At 44.4% G+C, this 11,801-nt stretch overlaps 2 protein-coding genes and 1 long non-coding RNA gene across 4 annotated transcripts in view; 2 read left to right on the top strand and 1 right to left on the bottom strand.

The window, feature by feature from the left end:
- LOC106816187 (insulin-like growth factor-binding protein complex acid labile subunit) overlaps positions 1 to 1,921 on the bottom strand; it is a 13,783-nt gene extending 11,862 nt beyond the window's left edge. For both annotated transcript variants that reach the window (XM_014820749.1, XM_014820750.1), the window contains exons 1-2: positions 1,894 to 1,921; positions 1,070 to 1,149 (exon numbers count right to left, since the gene is read on the bottom strand). The gene's annotated coding sequence lies outside the window, so the exon portion shown is untranslated. The remainder of the gene's footprint in view (positions 1 to 1,069; positions 1,150 to 1,893) is intronic.
- Positions 1,922 to 6,604: 4,683 nt separating this feature from the next.
- Positions 6,605 to 9,570, top strand: LOC106816188. Its single transcript, XR_001394847.1, has 2 exons — positions 6,605 to 6,662; positions 8,061 to 9,570. It is a non-coding gene; the product is annotated as an uncharacterized LOC106816188 (long non-coding RNA).
- A 976-nt stretch (positions 9,571 to 10,546) lies between these two features.
- The window catches only part of LOC106816186 (acid-sensing ion channel 1-like), a 7,505-nt gene continuing 6,250 nt past the window's right edge, over positions 10,547 to 11,801 (top strand). Inside the window, exon 1 of the mRNA XM_014820748.1 lies at positions 10,547 to 11,134. Within this exon, the coding sequence (XP_014676234.1) occupies positions 10,577 to 11,134 (558 nt within the window). The 5' untranslated portion in view covers positions 10,547 to 10,576. The remainder of the gene's footprint in view (positions 11,135 to 11,801) is intronic.

Genomic DNA, 11,801 nt, shown 5'->3' with positions numbered 1-11,801 from the left:
AAACAAGTGATTTATTCGATTCATTCGTCGATAAACGTTTAATCTTTATTAGAGCAATACTCGTGCAAAAGGTTGAGAGTATTCTTAAGCCTATCGTAAGGAAGCGGTGTATTCTATTAACCATATTGTAAGTAATCAGTGTATTCTGTTAACCCTAATGTGAGGAATCAATGTATTTTGTCAACCCTATTGTGAGCGAGTGCGAAGTGACCTAGGGTTCTCGTGAGCTTAAACACTGTCTATGTCAGCTCTCACTGTAATCTCTTGCGTTTATAGAATGTCACCTTATAGCGTTTTTAACGCCGAGCTGTTCTTCTTTTACTGTGAGTGAGTTTAAGGCGTGAGATCAAGCAGCTGCTAAAGCAACATAGCATTAACTAAATCGATGTGTCTAAGAACCAGTGCAGGCATGGTTTTACTACAAACCTTACAATTTCCTTAAATTTAGGTGCCGAATAATACCGTTAAAAATATGCATCTTTTTCATTTCTTACATATCATAATCTTCTATCATTCTAATGCCGTAATACTAGCATATGTTTATGAATGTAAACATGTTTCAACCAGACGCTCGTGTCAGTTTATTCATAGTCGAACGTCACGGGCGTGAAGTTGATCAGCTTATACGTAGCAACGATAGATATCGCTATGCAACCTACTGTGGCGTGAGACCGTCTGCATCTGTGCCAATTTTTTAAATAATGTGGTGACGTTATGATATCTATCGTTCATCTGGTGTTAAATTCGAGCGCTTAATATTTAATCTCATATTCAACATTGATATTCTTATCATTTACTCCATCCTTAACGCTATTCAGCCTATTGTGGCGTGAGACCGTCTGCATCTGTGACGGCGCATGAAGGCACAAATGTAACAAACAAGCTCAAGGTTCATATTTTAACTTGGTCACTTTTCAAATGCCCCAGCGAGTGAAAGAATGTGGGTTTAAATTGTTTGAGCTTGTAAATTACGTTATAGGTCGCAGTTGGATCTACAGGTGATTCGTTGTTTAGGAGATTATGCATTAGTCTATAAATTATGATATTAGACCGTTGATGTGTGACTTACCAAATTTTAGTTAATCATAAACATCGCGTGCATATCTTACAGTCGTGCGGTTGATGGACTTCACACCTGCTTGGCGAAACCTTAAACAATACAACAGTATGACGTTTTGACGTTATGAAAATTTAAACATCTGCGAAACCATATCTGCCCGCATGTGTGAGCGTGCCTGTGGGGAACGCAGTAACTGGACTATCACGGTGAAAATGCACGTTTTTAAAAGTGTGTAGATTTATAATGCTGTCGCTTTTACACTAAGAACGCACATGTGCTTTATTGCAATTAAAATATACTAGACGTGATGCCGCCATAATGCCGAGGCGCGCCGAGGATTGACACTTTGTGTCTTCCAATCACAGCCTATGCCGCACCCGTACGTGGTTTATAATTTTAAAGGTATTACCCATTACATCACCAAATCGCCGATCTCAGGAACTAGGGCATTCTGCTAGGCTAGAACGGTTTCCTATGATAGAGTTTGGCACACATACGAAGATAACACGCTGTTTAGCGCACTGCGCTACGTCCTTCTGTTAGATTTTCGGCCATCCTCCGTAGATCAGCAAAAGCGCCCGCCTTTTCTGATCGGCATAAATGGGGCTCAGACCGACTTGACCCAGTGTCTAATAGCCCGACCTGTCGTTTCGCGCTAAGCCTGCTACTGTTTGTCAAATAATAGAAATGCCCGCCGATGCAAACTTTGGACCAGCAAAGATAAAAATTTTCTGCCATTTAAGGCTCGCTGTCGACATGAACGATGCGTCATATCTGAAACATTTCATAAAAAAAACACGGCACGGATTCTTCCTTCAATCGCTGCGTACCACATAGTTCTCACGCCGAGTGTATATCCACACCGTTCTCGTCTCCCGCCGTATCGCGCTGTTCCTCCGTCTGCCGCTCTCCGCATTCTTCCATCTCTATCGATCGGCTCTCGTCGTTCTTCGTTTCTCCTACTGTTGCTCCTGTTCCCAGGCTTTCCTCCTCTTCTCCCTTACCATCTGGCCTACGTCCTTTCCCCTCCATGCCGCGTCTCCGTCTCTCATCTCGCAGTTTTCTTGGGGCCAGCGGTGACGCCCCAGCGACTCTCGCTGTGCTTCTTCCTGTCTCCATCTTGACGCTTGGCGTAGTATGCACGTAATAGCGAGCATAACGGATCGCACTACGCGGTTGACGTGCCGTCCCGCAAAGCGAATACGCAGGTTTCGACTGCACGCACCAAAGTGGTAATGTTTAAATGAGAAGTTCAAGGTAGAAATGATTAAAGGAGATCCAAGAACTTATGGTATCTAAACGGAGATAACCGTGTATAACCTGCAGCACAATCCGAACAACCGCAACCCGCGGCCACACCACCAGCATAGAGCCGGGTCGGCGCCTTTCTCGAAGCCGCGAGCCACCGCAACCAGACCTCCGACCCCACATTCTCTCTCCTCTCTCAAAAACCCCGCGCGATAATCCACATGGCTCTACGCACCCGCCTCTGCAGTCGATCACCCATTTCACCAGTCACCCTACGGAATCGTCCCGACCTAAAAACCGTTACCAATGCAATTCGCCTCCCCTGAAACACTTAATCGTACGCCGCGAACACAGAGTGCGCGACGCGCTCCGTGTGGACTAGATAGGACTTTCACAAAAACACACTCCTAGGTTCTAGCCCAGCTGACTACTCAGTTCGTAGAACATCTGAACATCACCAGGTTCACAGCAGCAATCCAATTCCCACTTACACTTTACGTCACCCAGCCAGTAGCAGAACGCATAGCATATATAAGATGCGAAGTTAGGCAGCGTCAATTCGCACTTACCTCTACGTCCACCCCCAATCGTGATAGGTACATAGATCTAATAGGAGGAATTAAGTTAGGCAGCGCCATTCTCACTTACACTTACGTCCAGCCCAGCAGTATATGAAACATACGACTTATACGCCGCAGACATGTAAGTTATGCCTAGGCGCAATTTCTGCACTTACATTCACTGTCTCGCGGACGGCACGCCATATAGGAACTATAGATAGAATACGAGATTGTAAGCTGTATGGCACGCATCAAGACTCCTCACAACTTACATTCTACGTCACCCGCGCCAGGCCAGTAGTATGTCTAGCCATAGGATAACTCAGAGACCTTGTAACGTTATGCAGGACAACTTCCGGCCATCTTACACTTACACGTCGCAGACCAGCCCAGCTAAGACGATACATCGACTAGAGGAAGAAGATGGAGAGAGAGTAACCTCAGGACGTACAACTTCTCACTTACTGACTTACGTCCACCAGGACCAGTATGAGATACATCAGAATATATAGAGGCGAATGTAAGGGTCTCATCAAAGCGTCATTCCACTTGCACGCGACGCCCCACGCCCACCCACCCACCTACGCCCACCCCCCAGCACAGTAATAGGATACATAGAGTATATAGAGGAAGGTTAAGTTTACAGGGCGTCAAATTTAACTTACACTTTCGACAACCCCAGCTATATACGAAGCATGAGATATATAGAAGATGTAAGGTGAGCGCTGCAGTTTCAATGTCTCGACTAGCACTTAGTCAACACCCGCCAGAAAGCTACATAAATCATCCAGAGCTGTAAAGTTATGCAGGCGTCCAATTCGCACTGTACACGGTACGTCACCCAGCAGTATCCGGATACCAATAGATAACGAGAGATGTAAGTACGGCACGTCATTCTCAGCTTACCCTAACGCCACCGCCAGCCAGTATAGATAACATAGATATATACGGACGATAAGTTGAGACAGCGCTGCAATTCTAAACTAGCACCTTTCGCCAACCCGCCAGGCAGCATGATACATAGATACATAAGACGATGGTAAGTTAGGCAGTGCTTCCAATTCGTCCCGACTTAGACTGTAAGTCAAGCCCATGCACGTATAAAATAAGGATATATAGAGACTGTAATTATGCAGCATGCAAGTCATTACCATTTATCGTTCAGGCCGGCCAGCCATATACGATAACATGTAGACTATTAGTGAGATGGTAAGTTACTGGCAGCGTCAATCTCCACTTACACTGACGTCCACACACGTGCCAGGTATAGGAACACTAAGCATATACGAGATGGTAAGTTATGCAGCGTCAATTCTCACTTACACTTACGTCCACCCAGCCAGTATAGATACATAGATATATAGAGATGTAAGTTATGCAGCGTCAATTCTCACTTACACTTACGTCCACCCAGCCAGTATAGATACATAGATATATAGAGATGTAAGTTATGCAGCGTCAATTCTCACTTACACTTACGTCCACCCAGCCAGTATAGATACATAGATATATAGAGATGTAAGTTATGCAGCGTCAATTCTCACTTACACTTACGTCCACCCAGCCAGTATAGATACATAGATATATAGAGATGTAAGTTATGCAGCGTCAATTCTCACCTACACTAACGTCCACCCTGGCAGAGGGAGACTATTTATATGCTTGTGGAGCGCGACAGGTCCGACTCGCTGGGCAGTATTACACATCGCAACATGACGCAGCATCTTTACTAATTACCGGCTTTCCAGCAGTCCTTGACAAGATTTTAGGGCTAATTTTAGGGATAAAATTCAGGTTTTTTTAAGGCTATTTTAGGAATTTTTAGGGATGAATCGAAACATTTTAGGGATAAAATAAGTCACTTACCTTTCATAAACATCAACGTGTTAACTTACAGATACAGTTCTATATGGTATGTGTCCAGTCTACCAGCTATTTCTATCCTCCAATCCTCGACACGACTGTACATCTTCAAGTTTCATGCAAATTAGGCATGTCATGTACATCCAGCCAGGAACAGGTTCGTATAATCAGACACTGAAGCTTAGGAATCACTGGTAGACTAGCTGAGTCACAATACTCACTCTGTATAAAGATAACTAGAAAACATCCATTACGATTAAATTACAAACCAAAAGTTCATCATCTCATCACCAAAAACTCCAAACATATCTGTGGAATTTTTTTTTTTGAATTTTAATAAAATTTTAGCCCTTTTTTAGGAATTTCATACATTTTTAAAGTTTTTCTTAGGAAGTTTAGGACGAGCTCAAAATTTTAGGAATTTTTAGGAATTTTAGGGCCGCTGGAAAGCCTGTAATTATAGCCTTATCGGGTTCCAATAGTCATTGAGTATTTACTGATGATAACGGAGATACGAAATGTCTGTTAACGCTATCGTAAGGAAGCGGTGTATTCTATTAACCATATTGTAAGTAATCAGTGTATTCTGTTAACCCTAATGTGAAGAATCAATGTATTTTGTCAACCCTATTTTGAGCGAGTGGGAAGTGACCTAGGGTTCTCGTGAGCTTAAACACTGTCTATGTCAGCTCTCACTGTAATCTCTTGCGTTTATAATAATGTCACCTTATAGCGTTTTTAACGCCGAGCTGTTCTTCTTTTACTGTGAGTGAGTTTAAGGCGTGATATCAAGCAGCTGCTAAAGCAACATAGCATGAACTAAATCGATGTGTCTAAGAACCAGTGCAGGCATGGTTTCATACAAACCTTACAATTGCCTTAAATTTAGGTGCCGAATAATACCGTTAAAAATATGCATCTCTATCATTTCTTACATATCATAATCTTCTATCATTCTATTGCCGTATCACTAGCATATGTTTATGAATGTAAACATGTTTCAACCAGACGCTCGTGTCAGTTTATTCATAGTCGAACGTCACGGGCGGGAAGTTGATCAGCTGATACGTAGCAACGATAGATATCGCTATGCAGCCTACTGTGGCGTGAGACCGTCTGCATCTGTGCCAAATTTTTAAATAATGTGGGGACGTTATGATATTGTAGCAACGCTGAGGTCAGTAACCGCAGTTAGCATCAGTCTACACAAGCTAATTTTACACCATACCGAGGGGCTAGAAGCACCGATCTATCTTGGACCACTGGACACATACACTGCTACAAATAGCCACCCGGTGTGCGGTTAGTTACATGCAGATTTAGTTCACGAGCCATCCACCTCACACGTAACTGTATTTTCGTGGGGTCACGAATTATGTCAAGAGGGAAGGAAGGAATGTTGTATGGTACATTGTGCGTTGTAATTAACCATGAGCGCTTCTAGCCGGGCGAGGCAGTGGAACTAATTGGCCTGTGTTCTGGCTTGGTAGTTCGTTGTTGTTTTGATAATGACGCGGGATGTACGGCACTAGATATATATGCGTAGCCTCACGCGTTTCCTAGCCCCGCAAGGTCCGGCCGATAATGACGAAGAACCGGTCGGATTCAAATGTCGCCGACAGATTTTGGGAATCATATAAATAGACACGCTCGGATAGAGAGTCACGGAGAAACCTACCCAGGAGACGTACGTGTGTACGGACCTTCTTAAAAAGTTATGTAGCGGACGAAGTCGAGACACGGGGCCTAGGCTTGGGGTGCCTAGGTCGCCGTAGTGTGTATATATATTTGTATCGTGTTTTCTAATAAATCAGTCTTCAATAACAATCTGCTACGATGGATCATCTCTACTCCTTGCTGCAATCATCTACGTATTACGTATCACGCTACGATGCTACGATGCCGGAGCGGAAACTACAACTCTTTTCACAGTACAATATTAGTTTTAATGTTAATTTTTTCTCGTATAACGGATCTTTATGCCTGGCTTAAGTGCAACTCGTAACTTTATTATGTATCTGTCAAAGGTCTAATGGAAAACGTAATATTTAAACTAATATTAAAGATTAGTTTTGTTTTTGCGAACGAGTCCCGATCTTTATCAACGTCTGTGTGTGTATGTGTTTGTGTGTGTGTATGTGTGTGTGTGTGTGTATGTGTGTGTGTGTGTGTATGTGTGTGTGTGTCTGTGTGTCTGTTGTCTGTGTTAAAGTGTGTGTGAGATATCTGTGTCAAAGACAACCTCACTATCTGTATAGGGTCTTTTCTATTATTTCGAACATCTGCAAGGACTCGCCATCTATCAGTATATAACAGTCATTTAAAGTAAACAAAGATGATGACTCTTACGTTCGCATCGTTGGTTGTTATCGTCAGACCAAACTCCCACCAAAACTTCCAGCACCACATTATTACTCGAGGTAAGGCTGGGTAGCTCGCAAGTCAATGTTACGTTTCCAATCAAGTAGTATCCATCGTCACACCAGAACGTTGATCACCGTGTCATTGTAGTTGAAGCTCATGCCAACGTGACCACTGACTGGTGGTATTAGCTCCGGACACACCAGAACTTTATACATAGGAGGTGGAAAATATAATGAAATTAAAATTTAAACAATTAAGTAAAAATTATAGAGCAAAGTACTTGGTAACTAAATAACGCACTGGCTCAACAATGACTGAACTATCGTCCGCCTGAGGTTACTCACAGTCTATAATGCATGCATGTCTGCATCTATTAAATCTACTTCTCAATGTGCGCGCGTGCCTACAGGTGCGTGGGTGCGCGTGCGGTTCCCCGTGCATGTGTATGGAGCGGTGCGTGCTTGCGTGTGTGCGTGTAAAGCGGTACGTGCGTGCGGTCTTGGGTGCGCGCGTGTGTGTGTTGCCCGTAAAGGGTGCGTGCGTGAGCGCGCCTATATGTGTTTTATGTTTCGTCTGAACAGTCTGAAGAGTGCAAGGGTAAAAAACGTCGTGTGAGCAAAATCAATAGTCTCGCTGAAGGTAGCGTTAGATTGATTGTAAGGGAGGGGTTATTAAACGATCAGTTAGTAATTAAACTACTAATCCATTACATGATCTTCATATTTAACATGAATGGAAAAAGAATGGTTTGAAAAATTGGGAATTCGAGATAACTGAATTTACATTTTTAAATAAGTAGTGAATTTTTTACATTATCTACTACAAGCGTCAGATACGTATAAGTCTATTGTATATTGTAATATTGTAATGACGTAGATATCGAATTATTTAACCTAGTATAAAACCTAGCGACACGGGTCATTTAACGTAAGCAGATAACGTCATAGCTTATTTTAGTCTAATAGCTCAAGGTAACAACAAGTGAAAGTTGCACCACGAATATCCAAAGAAACTGAGTAACTGGAATACGAGTAAAAGTTATCACCCACGACGGCAGAGTGACAATTTAGCACTTACACAAGGCCGAGAGAAATATGAGTGCGACACAGCTAGACCTCTACACCGGTGTCGCACAGTTTTTTTTATAGCCCAACCAGGGTTATAACTATTGTGAGTTTATGACTACCATCAAGCCGAACCACGTCGCACCAGGAGAAGAAGTTAAAGTGTGACACAATGACATTTTGGCGGTTATCACCTAAACAAGGCTGAGAGAAGCACGCCACGGTTTGATGGTACGTGCCGAAACATTGAACAACAAACAATAAAACGCTGCCGGCCAATGTGAATTATGAGAAACATTTGAGAACATGAATCGAACTGCCGCAATCCCACACCACACCCAAGCACTTCGAGAAGCTTCTACCGATGTCTCCACGCCAGATGCAAGAATTTCTAGAATGTTCTGCTGCCGTTCTCACGCCGGAGCGAGAAGCTTCTAACCTTCATTTATCCATGAAAAGCTGGAGAGGACGACAGTATTGCACCATCGCACGCAACTAGGCATTGACCACACTTGGGCCATGCATTCCTCCAGATGCATAAATACCGAACACTTTGGACAGAGAGACTGACACAGTTCCACGGTGCTGCATGACCGATCGCGACGCTGTTAAACGACCAGTACTGCTCTCACCTGCTGCTCTCGCTGCTCGTCACCGTCGCCGCCGGACATCTCTGACTGCCTGCTGCTCTTAGGTCGTAAGATATGAATTATTTATTTGTAACGCGTATTTGATTATTGGCCTGCGTGCCACCTATGATTGTATGTGATTATCACGCTGATGTTGATTATTAAAGGATAGAGTAACGGTAATGATTCTGTGGTTATATCATTATACTGCCTACAGCTTTAGTGCAATTGCACACGTGTCTACTGTTCGCGAACCTGGTCACACTATACGATCACACGTGCCTGTTATACGATCACACACGAGCTCTGTCATAATAAAAATAAAAATTAATAATAACACCATTAAAGCTTTGCGGTGCGAGAATTCAAGATATGATGACGTGAGTATATATCATAACATTTGTATCACATGGAGTTACTGAGTCACGTTCAAGAAACAAACAATATATTAGCTGTATATTGTCTTGGTTACAATGTCATAGTTTAATCCGATCGCATCTGCAAAGACAACACACTCTAGATAATTATAATGAAAATGCTTTTCATGCGCGCGCGGATGTACTGTGCATGCACAGTTCCACACCTTCGCTTGACCAAACTCCACGACAGATGGCGCTCTCGCACTGGCTCAAATAAAATCTGTGAATTTAGCCAAAGCGAGAGCGCCATGGAATGTAAGCTCCACCACGCACGCACGCACACACGCACGCTGAACTGTCGGAAATGAGCATACACTACGCGCGTGTTCCAACTCGTTATAAATAAACTTAGTGCTATTGTCATCTATATCTATATGTCCATATTTCTATATATGCAGCTGTCAGCGCTACGTGAAAACTCGGTTGCTTTCGGGAATTAAATGTCATCAAACATACTGGCTCCGGCTGCAGCTGTGCGCGGCTGGGCGACCGCGGCGATATCTGTTTAAAAGCGCGCATGACATGCTTGTTTGCTCCATGTTTCTGTCAACACGCACTAGAATTACTTCCATTCCTTTCTGGTTAATAGTTAAATAGAAAGCTTTTCTACTGTTTTCGGCAGCCATTGCTCTGTCACTTTGATCAACGTTACTGGTCTCGCTGCTGCATTTCATTCTGTCGGTCTAAATGAAGAATTAATATACGCATATATTATGAGGTTATGACATGCCGCCGATCTACGGTAAACACAACGTTAAAGCTCGAACAATTCTAGTTTAAAAAAATCATGTACTACTCTGCTCTCTATACATACATTGTCATCGTTTGGGACGAAGAGGCGGCGACAGCAAATAAATGCGCATGCGCTGAACGGACGACATCGCTAACATTTACCGATGTTTACTCAGTTACGTCAGCTGTGTTTACGGAAATCCTGCGTGAATGCGGAGCGGATAGATCGCAGCGTGACTGTTCACGCGACGGTACATTCATGCACCCCACTCTACCTATCGGCTATAGACGATGTCCCGTACGCTGTATGCAAGTAGGGGTGTTTTTCTCTCAGCCAACAGTACTAAAAGCGTGGGTGGGAGGTAGGCTACTGTCCATATATAGTTGTCTATTTAAAATGTCAATTACGGTTTATAAACAAGCGTCTATTCTGTATAGGCGACCGATAACACGCGTTTCACGACATCTGTTCACGCGTTGCCGTAGTTTCAGAGTACGCTTACTCGCAGCACTCACAGAGGCGAAGCTAGAGGTACGTATGACTACCTGCGCATAGCAGGTTGAAAACAACATGTCCACCTGCACAAAGCGTATGAGACACTGTGTGGCTACCTGCACATAGCAGGTTGGAAACAACATGGCTACCTGGACAAAGCGGGCGCGAAGAAGCATATCTGCCTGCTCACGTCAGACAACGCTGCACTGCGTTCACTGGGCGTTCGACAGCCGCATTCCGCTGCTCCTCAGACTCGGCTGGATCATCGCCATCCTCTCCGCCTGGTCCTACATGTTCTACCTCACCTACAAACGCGTCACGTACCTATCCAGCCAGCCGATGAAAACGATCATTGATGAGCAGTTCTCGGCACGCGGACTCGAGTTTCCCGGAGTAACTATTTGTAACAACAACCTAGTCAAGCGGTCCGCGGCCCGCCAGCTGAAGGAATACGCAGAGCTGGAGCGCTTCCTTAGTGACTACGCCGACTTCACGTGGCGGTACGGTGCGCGGGCCGCCGTTAACTTCTCCACGTCCGGGTACAAGCTGGCTCACGTGACGCCTAATGACCTGTATAGACTCGGCCGCCGCGACAGCGCCGCGGCGATCCTGCGATGTTCATACGGCGGAGAGAATTACCGCAACCATCTGCAGCTCATGACGCGCAGCCACGGCAACTGCTTCACGTTTAACTCACAGGTAACCGGTAGCCGCGCGTTACACGTTTAACTCACAGGTAACCGGTAGCCGCGCGCTACATTTTTAACTCACAGGTAACCGGTAGCCGCAAGCTACATTTTTAACTCCCAGGTAACCGGTAGCCGTGCGTTACACATTTAACTCACAGGTAACCGGTAGCTGCGCGCTACATTTTTAACTCACAGGTAACCGGTAGTCGCGCGTTACACCTTTAACTCACAAGTAAGTATGAAAAGCCAATCGTCGAGTGTGATATTTTAACCCACAGGTAGGTATGAAATCCCAATAGTCGCGTGTGATATTTTTACCTACAGGTAAGTATGAAAAGCCAATCGTCAAGTTTTATATTTTTACCCACAGGTAAGTATGAAAACCGAATTGCCGCGTGCTACACCTTTAAGCCACCGGTAAGTATGCCCACAAGTGTTACACATTATTACGTCGTCATATGACGTCGCGTAGACGAGAAGGACTTGCGTGAATGGGCGAAAACAGACCCGCGCACACTACCCTAAAGTTGTCAAACACGGTTCGGGTGATGCTGCTTTTTCCACCTGTGTATACGTGTACGCTCAGGTGGCGTCTATTCTTTCCGTACCGTTAACGCGTCAGCGCTCGGGGAGCGTATTGGGAATGCTTGCGTCACAGCTCAACAGTCCCCTTAAAC

The sequence above is a fragment of the Priapulus caudatus genome, unplaced genomic scaffold (genome assembly GCF_000485595.1).
Source record: "Priapulus caudatus unplaced genomic scaffold, Priapulus_caudatus-5.0.1 Scaffold1307, whole genome shotgun sequence".
NCBI lineage: Eukaryota > Metazoa > Priapulida > Priapulimorpha > Priapulimorphida > Priapulidae > Priapulus > Priapulus caudatus.
The sequence above is the reverse complement of the archived record's forward strand: the minus strand, read 5'-3'. Positions and strand labels throughout refer to the sequence as shown.